The sequence below is a fragment of the Stenella coeruleoalba genome (assembly GCF_951394435.1).
Source record: "Stenella coeruleoalba genome assembly, chromosome: 2".
In the NCBI taxonomy this organism is placed as follows: domain Eukaryota; kingdom Metazoa; phylum Chordata; class Mammalia; order Artiodactyla; family Delphinidae; genus Stenella; species Stenella coeruleoalba.
The window spans coordinates 135,978,787-135,998,333 of NC_137147.1; the positions used below are offsets into that span (position 1 = coordinate 135,978,787).

General features: G+C 36.6%; 1 protein-coding gene across 5 annotated transcripts in view; it reads left to right on the top strand.

Moving 5' to 3' along the window:
- The window catches only part of MYO9A (myosin IXA), a 270,235-nt gene that overhangs the window by 179,320 nt on the left and 71,368 nt on the right, over positions 1 to 19,547 (top strand). For 2 of the 5 annotated variants that reach the window (XM_079912006.1, XM_079912007.1), the window contains exons 25-27: positions 150 to 1,754; positions 4,650 to 4,749; positions 5,266 to 5,481. In XM_079912006.1, coding sequence (XP_079768132.1) covers positions 150 to 1,754; positions 4,650 to 4,749; positions 5,266 to 5,481 — 1,921 coding nt within the window. The remainder of the gene's footprint in view (positions 1 to 149; positions 1,755 to 4,649; positions 4,750 to 5,265; positions 5,482 to 19,547) is intronic. The other 3 variants (XM_079912009.1, XM_079912008.1, XM_079912010.1) reach the window with 3 other exon arrangements.

Below are 19,547 nucleotides of genomic sequence, written 5' to 3' on the forward strand. Positions count from 1 at the left end.
GCATCCAAGTTAGTTTAAGAAATACTTAATATTATAAAAAGAAAATTTTTGAGACTTTCCACTTTTTAAAATATTCTCAATAAATGTATTGTCTCCAGTGGTAACCAAGAGATATCTCTAGCCTATTTTTTTTTCCTGTTTTGATATAGATTTAAAGCTTTAAAAGAACAAAGACTAAAAAAAACAAAACTAAAACTTGGATTGGCAAATATCAAGCCATATGGAACTCTGGAAGTTCTCGGTTCAGACCCTTCAGAATGGGAGGATTGTTCATTTGACAACAGAGTAAAAGCCATAGAGGAATGTAAATCTGTGATAGAGAGTAATCGAATTAGTCATGAAAGTTCAAAGGACTGCTTGAACGAGTCCCCAAACAAGCGACAGGAGAGAGCCAGAAGTCAAAGTGGTATGGACTTGCAGGCAGATGTGACTGTAAGAGAGAGACCCAAGTCCTTGGAAGATCTCCACCAGAAAAAAGTGGGTCGGGCCAAAAGAGAAAGTCGGAGAATGAGAGAACTAGAGCAAGCTATATTTAGTTTAGAATTGCTGAAAGTCCGTTCTCTTGGCGGTGTGTCTCCTTCAGAAGAACGTAGGTGGTCTACAGAACTGATGCCTGCGGGCCTTCAGTCTTTACAGGGTACACCGGATAGTGAAAGCTCTCAAGGAAGCTTGGAACTTCTGAGCTGTGAGGAAAGCCAAAAGAGCAAACTAGAGCCTGTAATTCTAGATGAAGGAGATGTGCCGTTCCTGTCACCTAAGATATCTAGCAGTCCAAATTCTGATTCACAGGACAATGCCCTCAGTACCTCAAATGAGACTAACTATACATTGATTCAAAAGAGGGCACCTTCTGACTCAGTGCATTTAAAGAATGGGGCTATGAAGGAAAAACTGGTTTGCAGTTCTGAATCTATTACCTGTAAACCACAGCTGAGAGACTCCTTTATTTCAAATAGTCTGCCTACATTTTTTTATATTCCCCAACAAGACCCACTGAAAACAAGTTCTCAGCTAGATACAAGTGTCCAGAGAAACAAACTATTGGAAAGTGAAGAAACACTTCCATCTCTTACTTTGGATATCAACAGGGAAGCCAGAAAGTACCACTTCCCAGGGGAAAATCAAGTTGTTGCTTCGTTGAATACAGCTTCTTCCAATATTGTGCTTAAGAAGTTAGAAAAGCTAAACACTGAGAAGGAAGAACGGCAAAAGCAATTGCAGCAGCAGAATGAAAAAGAGATGATGGAACAGATTCGCCAGCAAACAGATATTTTAGAAAAGGAGCGTAAAGCCTTTAAGACAATTGAAAAGCCAAGAACTGGGGAGACTTTTCTGGTACCATCTTTCCATCAGTCAAAGCAAAGAATAGAGAGGCCATCCTCTCTTCTCATCCTGAATACCCCAAATAAGGACGAACCCAGTGTAGCTGGGACTCCATCAGTAACTGTAAAAGATGCTGCTCTTGCCCCAAAAGACAGTCCCTCTGCTCACTTACCCTTGAAGGACCGACCTGTCACTCTGTTCTTTGAAAGAAAAGGAGGCCCATGCCAATCTAGTGCTGTTAAGGAATTATCCAAGACAGACAAAATGTCCACCCAACTGAATGTAGCCTGTAAACTCTCTAATAATCGCATTTCAAAAAGAGAACAACTTAGGCCAACTCAGCCTTGTAGCTACAAATCTGATGACCCTTTCAGAGATGGAACTACTAGGGCCATTTTCTTCACGCCAAAGGAAAATATGAGTAGTTCCCTGTAAGTGAAGTCTTTATTTATTTTTATGTATAAGTGGGAAACTTTTTGGAAATTTTCATTAGGGTGCCTTGATCTGCCTCAACTATTTGTATGGGTGCTACTCAAATTAGCCATTTTCTGTGTGTAAAAAAATTTCCTAATTGTTGACTCCACCAGCCACCTGAAATTGGATATAATTATACCCTAGGATTCTTTGACTAAGCACAGAGAGCAGGGTTTTTCGTTCCTCCCCATTAAGTGAGAAAACATTTGTGAAGGGCTGTACAGTGCCTGGAAACTTAGTAGGCAGTCAGCAATTGCTGGTTGCCCTAGAGCTGTTAGGTGTAGCAGTCCAAGCTTGTTAGTATCAGGCTTTAAAGTTAATGTGCTTTGTCACAGCTGTTGGCCTATTTATGGTCTGCATTAAGTTCTTTGTACCTTTTTTTTGGGGGGGTGGGAATAAAAACCACATAAAATTTACCATCTTAACCATTTTAAAGTGTACAGTTCACTTGTGTTAACTGTATGCACATTGTTGTGCAACAGATCTCTAGAGCTTTTTCATCTTGCAAAACAAACTCAATTACCCATTGAAAGCAGTTCCCCTTTCCCCCTTACCTCCAGCCCCTGGCAACCACCATTCTACTTTCTGTTTCTAAAAATATGACTACTGTATTTATTTTTGTCTGCGCGCCTTGTGAGATCTTAGTTCCCCAACCAGAGATTGAACCTGGGCCCTTGGCAGTGAAAGGGTGGAGTCCTAATCACTGGACCGCCAGGGAATTCCCTGTGACTACTTTAAATACCTCACATAAGTGGAAGTTCTTTACTCTTTTAGGTTGTCTTAAGTAGTGGTAGCTGTGAGAAAGCATTTCTTAAGTGGTACATAAAAACAAATTTGACAAAATTTAAGATATTTATGTTAAGGCTATGTATACAGTGAATTCTTTCTGTTCTTGTGGGAGAATATCACTGTTTAAATGAAACGAGGGCTATATCTTAGGGCTAAAAAAGTTAAATTTCATGTTAACTCTGAAAATAACCTTTTCTCATCATAACCTAACTTTTAACTCTGTCAGTCTTTAAAATTACAGATTTTATAGAAACTCTTTGTAAATATGGGCAAGAGATCATTGATATTTTATTTTTCCACTGAGAATTTTTATACAGGAGTGTGAAATGCAGTTGGACTACATGACAACTTGAGATTCTAGTGCTGTGCATTAACCTAGAGATTGCCCAAAAGTTCAGACTCTGTGTAGCATATAAGCCCACCAGAGAATGTTAAAAACATATTATTTTCTGTCATTCTGATTAATTTTAGTTATGTGAGGGGTGTGCATGTGTGTATGTACATAGTTGTTACATCCATGAATCTGTTTTGTAGAAGACTTACAGATTTCAAAAACAATCATCCTTGTGAATTATTCCTTTTATCATTTTGCCAAGATAAAGTCTTACAGCTACTTGACCTAGTTTGCTTTACCTTATTAATATCTATGTATCTTCAAAATGGTTATATATTAGATTGTTTGTGTGAAAGTTTAAGTAAAATTCATACTTCACATCTTCTCTTGTTCTGTAAGTAATACTAGAAACATTAGCATTTTATAGAATCATAAATGTTAGTGTTTCTAAGTTATAATATCTAGTCCAGTTCCCACATATTATAGATGAGGTCACTGGTGCCCGTGGAGGTGAAAGGACTTGTATAAGGTCACATATTTAGAGAAACAGCTGAGACCAGAATTTGAGTTTCCTGTTTAGAAATGAGCATTGGATGTCATGATTAGGAAGTAACATTAGATTAGTGTCCTTTCTATGCCATAGTGGTGATAAGTACATCTTAGTCTTCAGCTGGTTAGTAAGGGAGAACAAAAAAGAAATCATGGAGAAACTTAGAGAAAATGCTGTGAGTTTAAAAGTTAGTTAGGGTGGTCAGGTGCTATCAAAGGTCCTATTAATTGTTTCTCTTTTGGAGAAAAAAATCGAAGGTAAATGGCTCAACTGTGGCAAGAGAGATTTTTAATAACCAAAAGGGTTATTCAGGACAACCTAGGATTGCTGGACTTGATTGTACACTGGTCAGAGGGAGATCTCTGAGAAGCTTTTAGCTATCAGAAAGATTGACATCTAATTAGCTTTGTTTAGGGATTATTGCATAGGGCAAAGGACAAGATAACCTAGGCCTTCATTTATAAAATTAAGTGGAAGATTTTGAATGCAAGGGCAATTACTCTGCCAAATGGTATTTTAAGTTAGTGTCTACTTTAAACCCAGCAGTATGCTAGAAGGTAAGATATGATTTTCAGTGAGTTTACAGTCCTGTTATTGATAAATTTTAAGACTCATGGTTCTGAGTTAATATAGATAATTGGGGCCATAAAAGTACAGGTTCTGTTCAGATTTTCATCAGACACAGACATTCATTTCTACAGAGAATTTAATGAAAAAGCAGTCATATCATGTGGTTATTCAAGCAGAATTAAATTTTCACAGACTAACACTGTATCATCTTTATGGTTTGGGACATACTTCTTTTAGCTTGATAACAATTTCTTATTCTGCCAGTGTTGATTTTATTCTAAAAATTTTAAACTAAGACCACAGATGAAAGCTACAGAGATTTCAGAATGAAAATTTGCTTATCAATAGGACCATCTCAGTATAAAACAAAGTAATGAGGTACTCATCACTGGGTGGCTACTTATCAGGTATTTTATAATGATTAGAGTAAAGGCCCCTTCTTCTGAGACTGATTCTAAAGATTTGGGGATTTGGTATTTTCCCTTTCTCATTATCAAATCCATTTCTTTGACCTGACTTGTTAGACTATATTTCATGCTGTACTTTTAAGACTGCTGCCATGAGATATCTGCTAGGAACTGAAATGTAATCCTGTTGTTTTATCCTAAGTGTCACCAAGGAAGCCTTAAACAGTGGAAATCCTCAACTCCATAAACAAGATGAACCAGCTTGGAAACCTGTGAAGTTAACTGGGCCGGGCCAAAGAGAGGTAAGTATTGACTTTTGTTTTATTTATCTTCTATGCAAAAAAAGGTGCACGCTGTTTTGGAAATTATTATTCTTGTAGGTAGAGCACCTCATCTACTCATTTACTCCCAAGTGTTTATAGAGAAAGGAGCCATGAGTTAAGTCTGTTACACTTAGAGAGGAGTACTTCAGGCAGGGAAGGGTGCCTAAAAATCCAGATTATATTTACAAAGAAGAAGTTGCTGAGGAAAAGAAGGCAATTTATGCAAGTGACTTTGGTGACTCATTATGGCAGTGAAAGATGACTTCCTTGGCTATGGAGAAGAACAGTATAGATTTAGCTTCCATTCTTATTCTTTGTCCAGAGTAATGAATATGGATTGCTTTTGGTTATCGCTGTCACTTCTAGTGGAAAGGGCACAGGGGTGGAGGGGATGTTTCAAGAAATTCATGAGCTCTCTGATGTCTTTCATTGGCATCGTCTCCCAAAAACCAAAACAAAACATTTTTGTGTTATTTGTTTTATCATTTGGTCAAGCAGGTTGCCAGACCGGCCCATAAAAAGAAAGCTCGAATGGCGCGGACGCGCTCCGATTTCTTGACTAGAGGTACTTTTGCCGATGGGGAGGGGGATACAGAGGAAGATGATTACGATGACATTATTGAGCCCCTTCTCTCCCTTGACCAAGCTTCTCACTCTGAGCTAGGGCCTGCACCCGGCCTGGGTCAGGCCTCTCACAGTGACTCCGAAATGGTAATTTTACAGCAATATAAGAAAAATAGGCAACAAGCAAATCTGATGGGAATAGTCTTTGCTAATCTAAAGCTAACCTTCACAGCTTCTTCTCCGTATAACGGTTTGTACATGGGAAACCTCAGTGAATAAAGCAACTAAAGCTAAACCTTAATTTACAAGGACTTGGATAAAGGGCACTTTAACAGTATATGTCAAATCATAAATTAGGCAAAAAATATTAAAGTTATTTAACTTAGCACTAATGTAGGAGTTTTCTGTGTTATATCTTAAAAGGTCTAGAGCAGGGAGGCTCAAAATTTTTTTTTGTAAAGGGCCAGATAGTAAATGTTTTAGACTTTATGGGTTATACAGTCTCTGTTGCAACTGCTTAACTCTGTTACTGTAGAGTGGAAACAGCCATAGGCAATAAGTAAACAAAGGCACATGGCTATGTTCCAATAAAATTATTTACAAAAACAGGCAATGGGGCTGTATTTGACCTGCTGGTCATAGTTTCTTGATCCCTCCATGGTCTAGTGAATTGGGTATATAAAAAATAATCCAGTAGCTTTTAACTGAAATGGTATTCTCTTTTCTTTTCTTTTCGGCTTTAAACTTGCTTCCCCTCTGCATTTTTTAGTAATAGAAAATAAACATGAATTTTTAAAAATTTAATAAGCAATGCCAAAAATGTCTTCCTGGGCCAACCGAGCCAACTAAAAGGCTATAGATAATGTGAATTTGTCTTAATCACAAATTACAACATTGGAGTTATGTTTGAATAAAGCTGCATTAAGAAAATAACTATTATCATATCTCAGCCCAAATTAGGCACATATAGTTTGATAAGTACAAGTGTTTATGGGTATAAAGTGTTTGATTTTGGAATTGTCCTGGAAAATACAATATGAGTACCCTGTATGTCTATTATGTACTAAAACATTATCACTGAGGAGGTGGAATGATATGCATTTTATTTCCGTGCATATCCTTAATTAAGTTGGGTCTCTAATGTTTTTCTTTAGTATCTGTTCATTATGGGAGAAACATTTTAGGATGGTCTTCTTTTGACTCATTAAATATTTTATCTTTGAGCTGTTTTAAAAGCTATTTGATTGTTCCAAAGACCTAGTTAATTAAAATTTTTGCTAAGTTCCAGAATATTCTCATTGTCTTTATCTTTTATTGGAGATGGACCCAGTTTTTAAATGATAATATTGATATTCTAAGAAAGGAAAAATAAAAACAACAACAAAAACAGAAAAATGCATGACCAGTTCTCTAATTAGACAAATGAGTCATTACCCTGAGCCAAACTGTAGGACTGTAAAAGTTGCAGCCTGTATATCCATTGATATATATAATTAGAACCAAAGCATTCTCTTCAGTGTAGGATAAAATAACTCCACTTTGGAGGTGCCCTGTTTTTGAGTTATAAATAATGAAATATACTCTATCATATGCTTAGTTGTTACAGATGAAATTATGTAATGGAGCAAACTAATTTTAATGAAAAGCGCTGCTATATATTTTTAGTGTAAATAGGGAACATGCTTAAATTATTCTCCAAAGTGTACATAGATTTTTCATTTGTTGAAGAATTTAGCATTTATAATTGCTGTTTTGTTCCTGAGAGTTTCCTTTGTTACAAACCTTAGTCCTTTTGGTGGTAGAATTCTTTCTCACTGAGAATTACTGAGATGAACCAGGAAGTTGGGCTTTCTGCTTGGAGCATTCAGCCCCTTTAAGGGTTCTAGCTGGTAGTCTCTGCCTGTGATTCTGTTCACCTGCTTGACGGTCACTGCATGCCAGTAGTTGTAGAGCACCCTCCTGCACAGTGTGTTAGTCACCTCGCCAGCTTTCTCACTGTCCTTCTGTTTCATCACTAGCTATTTTAGGAATAGGTGGTGGTGGTTGTTTCTGGTGAACACTTGCATGAAGAAGCTTTGCTTTTTAGAATGTGCTGATAGATACTTGCTGGGGTTGGGGGTGGGAAGGGTAGGGACAGTTTTAAAGTGTGTTTCTGTTTGTTTATCTTGAAAATATGCCATGTTCTAATGTTATCTGATATTGTGAAAAATGAAGTCTAATTGTTTCTAAATGGAATCTACTGAATTCTCAAAATCCACGTATCTTCAGGATTTTAAATGGGCTTGATTTTCTGGGCACATGATTTTTTAAAAAACTGGATAGTTTTTGTTTTTTCTCTGGACAAAGTGATTTTAATAACTGACATTTGCTAAGAAGTGTGTCTGTCTTCGAGGAAGCCATCCACTGACCTTTCCAGTTGTGAAATAACTGATCTAATAAAGACAGTTAGAAATGAATTACCTGAAGGGGATTTGATAAGCATTACCTCCTGAGCTGGTGAATTGTTAATTAGTTGTTACCTGCTGTGGAGGAGTTGAGGTGAGAGTAGTAGTTTCCCTCCTTATGACTTTAGTGTTTATTTTAAACTTCCTACTTTTAACTCTGCCATTTGAATAACTGTTTAGTCTCTGTATGCTGCTTTCACTTAGTTTTTATACCTCCCATGTTTTATTTTATTTTTTTAACATCTTTATTGGAGTATAATTGCTTTACAATGGTGTGTTAGTTTCTGCTGTATAACAAAGTGAATCAGCTATACATATACATATATCTGCATATCGCCTCCCTCTTGTGTCTCCCTCCCACCCTCCCTATCCCACCCCTCTAGGTAGACACAAAGCACTGAGCTGATCTCCCTGTGCTATGCGGCTGCTTCCCACTAGCTATCTGTTTTACATTTGGTAGTGTATATATGTCCATACCACTCTCTCACTTCGTCCCAGCTTACCCTTACCTCTCCCCATACCCTCAAGTCCATTCTCTACATCTGCGTCTTTATTCCTGTCCTGCCCCTAGGTTCTTCAGAACCTTTTTTTTTTTTTTTTTTAAGATTCCATATATATGTGTTAGCATATGGTATTTGTTTTTCTCTTTCTGACTTACTTCACTCTGTATGACAGACTCTAGGTCCATCCACCTCACTACAAATAACTCAATTTCGTTTCTTTTTATGGCTGAGTAATATTCCATTGTATATATGTGCCACATTTTCTTTATCCATTCATCTGTTGATGTACATTTAGGTTGCTTCCATGTCCTGGCTATTGTAAATAGTGCTGCAGTGAACACTGTGGTACATGTATCTCCAGAATGTACAAGCAGCTCATTCAGCTCAATATCACAAAAACAAACAACCCAATCCAAAAATGGGCAGAAGACCTAAATAGACATTTCTTCAAAGAAGACATACAGATGGCCAACAAATACATGAAAAGAACGTCAACATCACTAATTAGACAAATGCAAATCAAAACCACAATGAGGTATCACCTCACTGTTTAGAATGGCCATCATCAGAAAATCTACAAACAGTAAATGCTGGAGAGGGTGTGGAGAAAAGGGAACCCTCTTGCACTATTGGTGGGAATGTAAATTGATATAGCCACAATGGAGAACAGTATGGAGGTTCCTTAAAAAACTAAAGATAGAACTACCATATGACCCAGATATCGCATTACTGGGCATATACCCTGAGAAAACCATAATTCAAAAAGAGACATGTACCACAATGTTCATTGCAGCTCTATTTACAATAGCCAGGACATGGAAGCAACCTAAATGTCCATCGACAGATGAATGGATAAAGAAGATGTGGCACATATATGCAATGGAATATTACTGCTAAGCAATATTTTTAAGGTGGCTTTCATATCGTCTTTTAGTCTCTGAATCATCTGGATGGTGAATGAGTTAATAAAATCATTTCTATCACTTATCTGTAGGATTGGTATAGGTAACAGTTTTCTCTGTATAGTTTCTTCTACCGTTCGCTAGACTTAAAGCAATCATCTCCGTGGGTATGACTCCCAAATAGCTCTCCAGAATTTGTTGACTTTATCTACAGTATGCTAAAACTAAGTTTTTCATTTCCCCCCAAAACTCCTATACTTCTTATATTCCTATTTCTGTTTGTTTTTCTCTGAGATACTCTTCAATCCTTATCTGTGTTGAATTTTCCTTCTCTTTACTATCCACTCCACAAAAAACTGCCAGAAGAAAAACATTTATCAAGGCTAAATTTAATAGCTTATTTTACAGTAAGGGAAAATCCATCTTGACCAGGTCTTAGTAATTTCTCAGAAAGGGGAAGTCAGGAAAGGATATTTATAGTATTTTAGGGCCTAGGCTGGTGATTTTGAGGGTCTTACAAGTTGGAAAACCAGCTGAATTGAACAAAGTTTATGACATAAAAAGTTTAGATTGGTGGCCCCAGGACAGCAGCCACACTATTGAATACTCTTGGTATTTACTTATTTTTTAATATACTGTTTTCTATTTGATTTTGTTTAATTTGTTCAAGCCTGTTAGATCTTTCTGGTTTTCAGTTTTGTTCTCGGTTTTTTATTGATTTTTTTTTGGCTGCACCACACGGCTTGCAGGATCTCAGTTCCCCAAATAGGGATTGAACCCCGGCCACAGCAGTGAAAGCCCAGAATCCTAACCACTAGGTCACCAGGGAACTCCATACACTTAGTATTAATATGTGTATTTTATTCCCCCCAAAAGTCAGGGACAGTTCATAGCATTGCGACTCTCCACTGTTTGATTTGGTAGAATTTCCCTGTGAAACCATCTGGGGTTGATACTTTTTTGTGACATAATTCTTTTATTATAAGTTCCTCTATTCTAGGAAAGTTAGTCTTTAAAGCTTTCTGTCTAATGGGGGCAATTTTGGCAACTAGTTTTTTCCATTTCAGCTAACTTTAATAATTTATTTGCCTAGAGGTCTGGAAAGTAGTCTCATGATTTTAAAAAATTCTCTGTTTCAATCGTTATTTCCCTTTTGTCATTTCTTATTTTGTAGATTTTTTTCCCTTACCTAGTCGTTTGTCTATTTTGTTAATTTTTTCCAAAGTAACAGGATTTGGTTTATTTATCATACCTACTTTTTTTTTCATTCTCCACTGATTTCTGCTTTTACCTTTATTATTTATTTTATTATGCTGTTTTTGGTTTACTTTCTTATTTTTCTAGCTTTTGAGTGGTTAATTTAATTCATTTATATATTTTTATCGATACAGGTTTGTAAGGCTATGGTTTTTCCTCTGATCACACTTCAGATGTATCTTGTTTACTCTAATATGTAAAGGATTTATTATTTTTTAAGAAAATCTGTAATTTTAGTTTTTTTACCCAAAACTTGTTTAATAAAAATTTTTGAGTTTTCAGATGAAGAGCCTTTTTTGTTTTTTAATTTTTGTTAGTTTCTAGTTTTATTGTATTCTGATGAAAGACTTTATGATGCTTCTGTTTGATCAAATTTACTGGTATTTTCTTCATTACTTAGTATATGATCAGTTTTTGTGAATGTACCATGTGCATTTTTTAAATTGAAATATAGTTGACATACAATATTATGTTACTTTTGGATATACTATGTAATGACTTGACATTTGCATACATTATGAAATGATCACCATGATAAGTCTCGTAACCATCTGTCCCCATACAAAGTTATTATAATATTACTGACCATATTCCTTATGCTGTATATACATCCCCATGACTTGCTTACTATTAAACTGGAGGTTTGTACCTCTTAATCCCCTACACATATTTCGCCCACCTCTCTTACCCCCCTCCCTTCTGGCAACCACCCATTTGTTCTCTGTATCTATGAGTCTGTTTTCATTTTGTTCAGTTTGTTTGTTTTGTTTTTTCGATTCTGCATATGAGTGAGATCATGCAGTTTTTGTCTTTGACTGACTTATTTCAGTTAGCATAATACCTTCTAGATCTGTACATGTTGTCTCAAATGACAATAATTAATTTTTTTAATGGCTTAGTAATATTCCACTGTTTATATATACCACGTCTTTTTTATCCAGTCATCTATTGATGGGCACTTAGGTTGCTTCTATAGCTTGTCTATTGTAAATAATACTTCAGTGGACACTGGAGTGCATATATCTTATGTTAGTGTGGTTTTTTTCCTTTGGATAAATACCCAGAAGTGGAATTGCTGGATCATATCATAGTTCTATTTTTAATTTTTTGAGGAACCTCCATATTGTTTTCCATAGTGGCCATACCAATTTACATTCCCACCAACAGTGAACGAGGGTTCCCTTTTATCCACATCCTTGCCAATACTTGTTATTTGTTGAACGTGTATTTGATAAGAAGGTATATTCTCTATTCAGAGTATAAAATTTCAATATATATCTGTAAGCTCTACCTTATTAATTACGTTGTTTGCCTTCTACGTCCTTATTATTTTTGATCTGTCTTATACAGAATGTGTTAACGTCTCCTGTTATTCATTGTGAATTGTGGCTTTTAGTATTAAGAAGTGTCCTTTGTCAGATTCCATGTTTTTTGCTTGAATCCTACATAAATAATAATATCACAGCCTCTGTTTTCTTATTATTTCCACTTGCCTAGAATACTTTTGCTCACCCCTTTAGTTTTAGCTTTTCTGGATCCTTTTGTTTAGAGGTGTGTTTTTTTGTGCAGTATAGTTGGGCCCTGCTTTGTGAGCCAAATTAAAAAATTTTTCCTTAATAGGTGAGTTAAATCTATCCATATTTATTAATGTAACTGATAGATTAATTCTCCACTCTTTCTTATAATTTTGTTATTATTATGTTAAATTTTCTGTGTTTATGTTACTTTTCTTTGATCTTTTATTTTTTTAATTTCTTTTGATGTTTAGGAGAGGTTGTGTTCTTGTTCTGTTGATTGTTTACCTTTATATATAACTTTTAAAAATGCCTTTAATATTTTTTAATTTAACCAATTATACTCTAATTAGTCATTTTAAAATAAATAATATTAATTCTCACCTATTGTGACACAACTGTTGATGAATTATTCTAGTCTCTATTCCCTTCTACTCCTATTTTTTAGGCTTTTATTTCTACTTTGTCAGAACATGTAATTTTATATATGATTCTTTCACTGTAGTCCCTACCTTTGTTTTTGATCTATTATTAAATGTATTAATTATCACTTCAAATATTTTGCAGAAGTTTCCCTGTTTATCTCTTGGTTGGATGAAGCTCTTCCCCTTAGTAGATTACTTACGAAGGGCCATCAATATGGAATTCCCCAAGATCTTTCTATGGCCTTGATGTTTGAAGGGACATCTTGGCTACATATAAAGTCCTTGATTCATATTTTCTTTCTCTGAGTTTTTTGAAAGTGCTATTTTATTGTTGTCTTACTTTATTTGTTACTGTTGGTAAGTCTGTTACCAGTCTAAATCTCTTGCCCTTATAAGTTATTTGATGTTTTTACTTGCATGCCTTCAGAGTTTCTTCTTTATATTTAAAGTTTAAGATATGTCTTTAAATCGATCATTACAGATTAATTATCCTGTATATCTGCAGGACTCTGTCAATGTGTAAATTCTGGTCTTGCCTTATTTTTGAAAAGTTTTACTGGATGATAGTTTTAAATATTGTGTTCTGTTGTTTTGTTCTTCTTGTTTAGGGATTGCAATTACAAACAAGTATTTTTCTTTTCCTATCATCCATTTCAACTACCTTCTCTCTGACCATTTTTCCTTGTTTCTTTATATCATTTTATATTTTTTTGTTATCTTCCTGCTTTTGTCCCCTTTAAATTTTCCATTTGTGCTTTTTCTCCCTTAGGCGTCTCATAAGTTAATCTTCATTTCACTTTCTTATTAATTGATTGATTGCTGTGTCCTAGCTGCTGCACGCAGGCCTTCTCCAGTCACAGCAAGTAGGGGCCTCGCACCACGGTGGCCTCTCCAGCCGCAGAGCACAGGCTCCAGCCACACAGTTGTGCCTCAGCAGTTGTGGCACGTGGGCTCGGCAGCTGTGGCTCACAGAGCGCAGGCTCAACAGCTGTGCTGCCCGGGCACAGCTGCTCCGCAGCACGTGGGATCCTCCCGGACCAGGGACTGAACCCACATCCCCTGCACTGGCAGGCAGACTCCCAACCACTGTGCCACCAAAGACCTTTACTGTCTTTTTATTTCTTTCATGAGTTCATTCAACTCTACTTTCATTTCTACCCAGTTTTTGCTCTCTCAGGGTTAACTGTTCATTATCTTGATAGCTGCTGTTTCTTCTTTTTTGGCTGCATTGGGTCTGCATTGCTGCACTTGGGCTTTCTCTAGTTGTGGCGAGTGGGGGCTACTCCTCGTTGCAGTGCGTGGGCTTTTCATAATGGTGGCTTCTCTTGCTGCAGAGCACAGGCTCTAAGCACGTGGGCTTCCGTAGTTGCAGCACACAGGCTCAGTAGTTGTAGCTCACGGGCTCTAGACTGCAGGCTCGGTAGTTGTGGCGCATGAGCTTAGTTGCTCCGCGGCATGTGGGATCTTCCTGGACCAGGGATTGAACCCATGTCACCTGCATTGGCAGGTGGATTCTTTTTTTTTGTTTTTTTTAACATTTCTTTTGCAGTATAATTGCTTTACAATGGTGTGTTAGTTTCTGCTTTATAACAAAGTGAATCGGCTATACATATACATATATCCACATATCTCCTCCCTCTTGTGTCTCCCACCACCCTCCCTATCCCACCCCTCTAGGTGGTCACAAAGCACTGAGCTGATCTCCCTGTGCTATGTGGCTCCTTTCCACTAGCTAGCTATTTTACGTTTGGTGGTGTATATATCCATGCCACTCTCTCACTTTGTCCCAGCTTACCCTTCCCCTCCCTGTGTCCTCAAGTCAATTCTCTATGTCTGTGTCTTTATTCCTGTCCTGCCCCTAGGTTCTTCAGATCCATGTTTTTTTTTTTAGATTCCGTATATATGTGTTAGCATACGCTATTTGTTTTTCTCTTTCTGACTTCACTCTGTATGACAGTCTCTAGGTCCATCCACCTCACGACAAATGACTGAGTTTCATTTCTTTTTATGGCTGAGTAATATTCCATTGTATATATGTGTAACATCTTTTTTTTTAAACATTTTTATTGGAGTATAATTGCTTGGCAGTGGTGTGTTAGGTTCTGCTTTATAACAAAATGAATCAGTTATACATATACATATATACCCATATCTCTTCCTGCTTGCATCTCCCTCCCTCCCACCCTCCCTATCCCACCATTCTATCTGGTCACAAAACACCGAGCTGACCTCCCTGTGCTATGTGACTGCTTCCCACTAGCTATCGATATTTTACATTTGGTAGTGTATATATGCCCATATATACACTACCACTCTCTCACTTTATCCCAGCTTACCTTTCCCCCTCCCCATGTGTCCAAGTCCATTCTCTAGTAGGTCTGCGTCTTTATTCCCGTCTTGCCCTAGGTTCTTCATGACGTTTTCTCTTTTTTTTTAGATTTCGTATATATGTGTTAGCATACGCTATTTGTTTTTCTCTTTCTGACTTCACTGTGTATGACAAACTCTAGGTCCATCCACCTCACTACAAATAACTCAATTTAATTTCTTTTTATGGCTGAGTAATATTCCAATATTCCATTGTATATATGTGCCACATCTTCTTTATCCATTCATCTGTTGATAGGCACTTAGGTTGCTTCCATGTCCTGGCTATTGTAAATAGAGCTGCAGTGAACACTGTGGTACATGACTCTTTTTGCATTATGGTTTTCTCAGGGTATAAGCCCAGTAATGTGATATCTGGGTCATATGGTAGTTCTATTTTTAGTTTTTTAAGAACCTCCATACTGTTCTCCATAGTGGCTGTATCAGTTTACATTCCCACCAATACTGCAAGAGGGTTCCCTTTTCTCCACACCCTCTCCAGCATTTATTGTTTGTAGATTTTTTGATGATGGCCATTCTGACTGGTGTGGGGTGATACCTCATTGTAGTTTTGATTTGCATTTCTCTAATGATTAGTGATGTTGAGCATCCTTTCATGTGTTTGTTGGCAAACTGTATATCTTCTTTGGAGAAATGTCTATTTAGGTCTTCTGCCCATTTTTGGATTGGGTTGTTTGTTTTCTTGATATTAAACTGCATGAGCTGCTTGTAAATTTTGGAGATTAATCCTTTGTCAATTGCTTCATTTGCAAATATTTTCTCCCATTCTGAGGGTTGTCTTTTCATCTTGTTCATGGTTTCCTTTGCTGTGCAAAAGCTTTTAAATTTATTAGGTCCCACTTGTTTATTTTTATTTTTGTTTCCATTACTCTAGGAGGTGGATCAAAAAAGGTCTTGCTGTGATTTATGTCATAGTGTTCCACTTATGTTTTCCTCTAACAGTTTTATAGTGTCTGGCCTTACATTTAGGTCTTTAATCCATTTTGAGTTTATTTTTGTGTATGGTGTTAGGAAGTGTTCTAATTTCATAGTTTAACATGTACCTGTCCAGTTTTCCCAGCCCCACTTATAGAAGAGGCTGTCTTTTCTCCATTGTATATCCTTTCCTCCATTACCAAAAATAAGGTGACCACATGTGCATGGGTTTACCTCTGGACTTTCTATCTTGTTCCATTGATCTGTATTTCTGTTTTTGTGCCAGTACCATACTGTCTTGATTACTGTAGCTTTATAGTATAGTCTGAAGGCAGGGAGCCTGATTCCTCTAGCTCTGTTTTTCTTTCTCAAGACTGCTTTGGCTATTCAGGGTCTTTTGTGTTTCCCTACAAATTGTGAAATTTTTTGTTCTAGTTCTATGAAAAATGCCAGTGGCAGTTTGATAGGGATTGCATTGAATCTGTAGATTGCTTTGGGTAGTAGAGTCATTTTCACAATGTTGCTTCTTCCAATCCAAGAACATGGTATATCTCTCCATCTGTTTGTATCATCTTCATTTTCTTTCATCAGTGTCTTATAGTTTTCTACATACAGGTCTTGTGTCTCCTTACATAGGTTTATTCCTAGGTATTCTATTCTTTTTGTTGCAGTGGTAAATAGGAGTGTTTCCTTAATTTCTCTTTCAGAATTTTCGTCATTAGTGTATAGGAGTGCAAGAGATTTCTGCGCATTAATTTTGTATCCCGCTACTTTGCCAAATTCATTGATTAGCTCTAGTAGTTTTCTGGTAGCATCTTTAGGTTTCTCTATGTATAGTATCATGTCATCTTCAAACAGTGACAGCTTTACTTCTTCTTTTCCTATTTGGATGCCTTTTATTTCTTTTTCTTCTCTGATTGCTGTGGCTAAAACTTCCAAAACTATGTTGAATAAGAGTGGTGAGAGTGGGCAACCGTGTCTTGTTCCTGATCTTAGTGGAAAGTTTTCAGTTCTTCACCATTGAGAATGATGTTGGCTGTGGGTTTGTCATATATGGCCTTTATTATGTTGAGGTAACTTCCCTCTATGCCTGCTTTCTAGAGGGTTTTTATCATAAATGGGTGTTGAATTTTGTCGAAAGCTTTCTCTGCGTCTCTTGAGATGATCATAAGATTTTTCTTCTTCAGTTTGTTAATATGGTTTATCGCATTGATTGATTTGCATATATTGAAGAATCCTTGCATTCCTGGAATAAACCCCACTTGATCACGGTATATGATCCTTTTAATGTGCTGTTGGATTCTGTTTGATAGTATTTTGTTGAGGATTTTTGCATCATGTTCATCAGTGATATTGGCCTGTAGTTTTCTTTCTTTGTGACATCTTTGTCTGGTTTTGGTATCAGGGTGATGGTGGCCTCGTAGAATGAGTTTGGGAGTGGTCCTCCCTCTGCTACGTTTTGGAAGAGTTTGAGAAGGATAGGTGTTAGTTCTTCTCTAAATGTTTGATAGAATTCGCCTCTGAAGCCATCTGGTCCTAGGCTTTTGTCTGTTGGAAGATTTTTAATCACAGTTTCAATTTCAGTGCTTGTGATTGGTCTGCTCATATTTTCTATTTCTTCCTGGTTCACTCGGTAGGTTGTGCATTTCTAAGAATTTGTCCATTCCTTCCAGGTTTTCCATTTTATTGGCATAGAGTTGCTTGTAGTAATCTCTCATGATTCTTTGTATTTCTGCAGTGTCAGTTGTTACTTCTCCTTTTTCATTTCTAATTCTGTTGAATTGAATCTTCTCCCTTTTTTTCTTGATGAGTCTGGCTAATGGTTTATCAATTTTTTTTATCTTTTCAAAGAACCAGCTCTTAGTTTTATTGATCTTTGCTATCGTTTCCTTCATTTCTTTTTCATTTATTTCTGATCTGATGTTTATGGTTTCTTTCCTTCTGCTAACTTTGGTTTTTTTTTTCTTCTTTCTCTAGTTGCTTTAGGTGCAAGGTTAGGTTTATTTGAGATGTTTCCTGTTTCTTAAGGTAGGATTATATTGCTATAAACTTCCCTCTTAGAACTGCTTTTGATGCATCCTATAGATTTTGGGTCAGCGTGTCTCCATTGTCATTTGTTTCTAGGTATTTTTTGATTTTCTCTTTGATTTCTTCAGTGATCACTTGGTTATTAAGTAGTGTACTGTTTAGCCTTCATGTGTTTGTACTTTTTACAGATCTTTTCCTGTAATTGATATCTAGTCTCATAGTGTTGTGGTTGGAAAAGATGCTTGATACGATTTCAATTTTCTTAAATTTACCAAGTCTTGATTTGTGACCCAAGATATGATCTATCCTGGAGAATGTTCCATGAGCACTTGAGAAGAATGTGTATTCTGTTGTTTTAGGATGGAATGTCCTATAAATATCAATTAAGTCCATCTTGTTTAATGTATCATTTAAAGCTTGTGTTTCCTTATTTATTTTCATTTTGGACGACCTGTCCATTGGTGTAAGTGAGGTGTTAAAGTCTCCCACTATTATTGTGTTACTGTCGATTTCCTCTTTTATAACTGTTAGCATTTGCCTTAGTATTGAGGTGTTCCTATGTTGGGTGCGTATATATTTATAATTGTTCTATCCTCTTCTTGGATTGATCCCTTGATCATTATGTAGTGTCCTTCCTTGTCTCTTGTAACAATCTTTATTTTAATGTCTATTTTATCTGATATGAGTGTAGCTACTCCAGCTTTCTTTTGATTTCCATTTGCATGGAATATCTTTTTCCATCCCCTCACTTTCAGTCTGTATGTGTCCCTAGGTCTGAAGTGGGTCTCTTGTAGACAGCATATAGGTGGGTCTTGTTTTTGTATCCATTCAGCAAGCCTGTGTCTTTTGGTTGGAGCATTTAATCCATTCACGTTTAAGGTAATAATCGATATGTATGTTCCTATGACCATTTTCTTAATTGTTTTGGATTTGTTTTTGTAGATCCTTTTCTTCTCTTGTGTTTCCCACTTAAAGAAGTTCCTTTAGCATTTGTTGTAGAGCTGGTTTGGTGGTTCTGAATTCTCTTAGCTTTTTCTTGTCTGTAAAGCTTTTGATTTCTCCATCGAATCTCTATGAGATCCTTGCAGGGTAGAGTAATCTTGGTTGTAGGTTCTTCCCTTTCATCACTTTAAGTATATCATGCCACTCCCTTCTGGCTTGTAGAGTTTCTGCTGAGAAATCAGCTGTTAACCTTATGGGAGTTCCCTTGTAAGTTATTTTTCGTTTTTCCCTTGCTGCTTTCAATAATTTTTCTTTGTCTTTAATTTTTGACAATTTGATTACTGTGTTTCTTGGCGTGTTTCTCCTTGTGTTTATCCTTTATGGGACTTGCACTTACTGGACTTGGGTGCCTATGTCCTTTCCCATGTTAGGGAAGTTTTCGACTATAATCTCTTCAAATATTTTCTTGGGTCCTTTCTCTCTCTCTTCTCCTTCTGGGACCTCTATAATGCGAATGTTATTGTGTTTAATGTTGTCCCAGAGGTCTCTTAGGCTGTCTTCATTTCTTTTCATTCTTTCTTCTTTATTCTGTTCCACAGCAGTGAATTCCACCATTTTGTCTTCCGGGTCACTTATCCATTCTTCTGCCTCAGTTATTCTGCTATTGATTCCTTCTAGTGTAGTTTTCATTTCAGTTATTGTATTGTTCATCTCTGTTTGTTTGTTCTTTAATTCTTCTAGGTCTTTGTTAGACATTGCTTGCATCTTCTCGATCTTTGCATCCATTATTTTTCCGAGGTCCTGGATCATCTTCACTATCATTATTCTGAATTCTTTTTCTGGAAGATTGCCCATCTCCACTTCATTTAGTTGTTTTTCTGGGGTGTTATCTTGT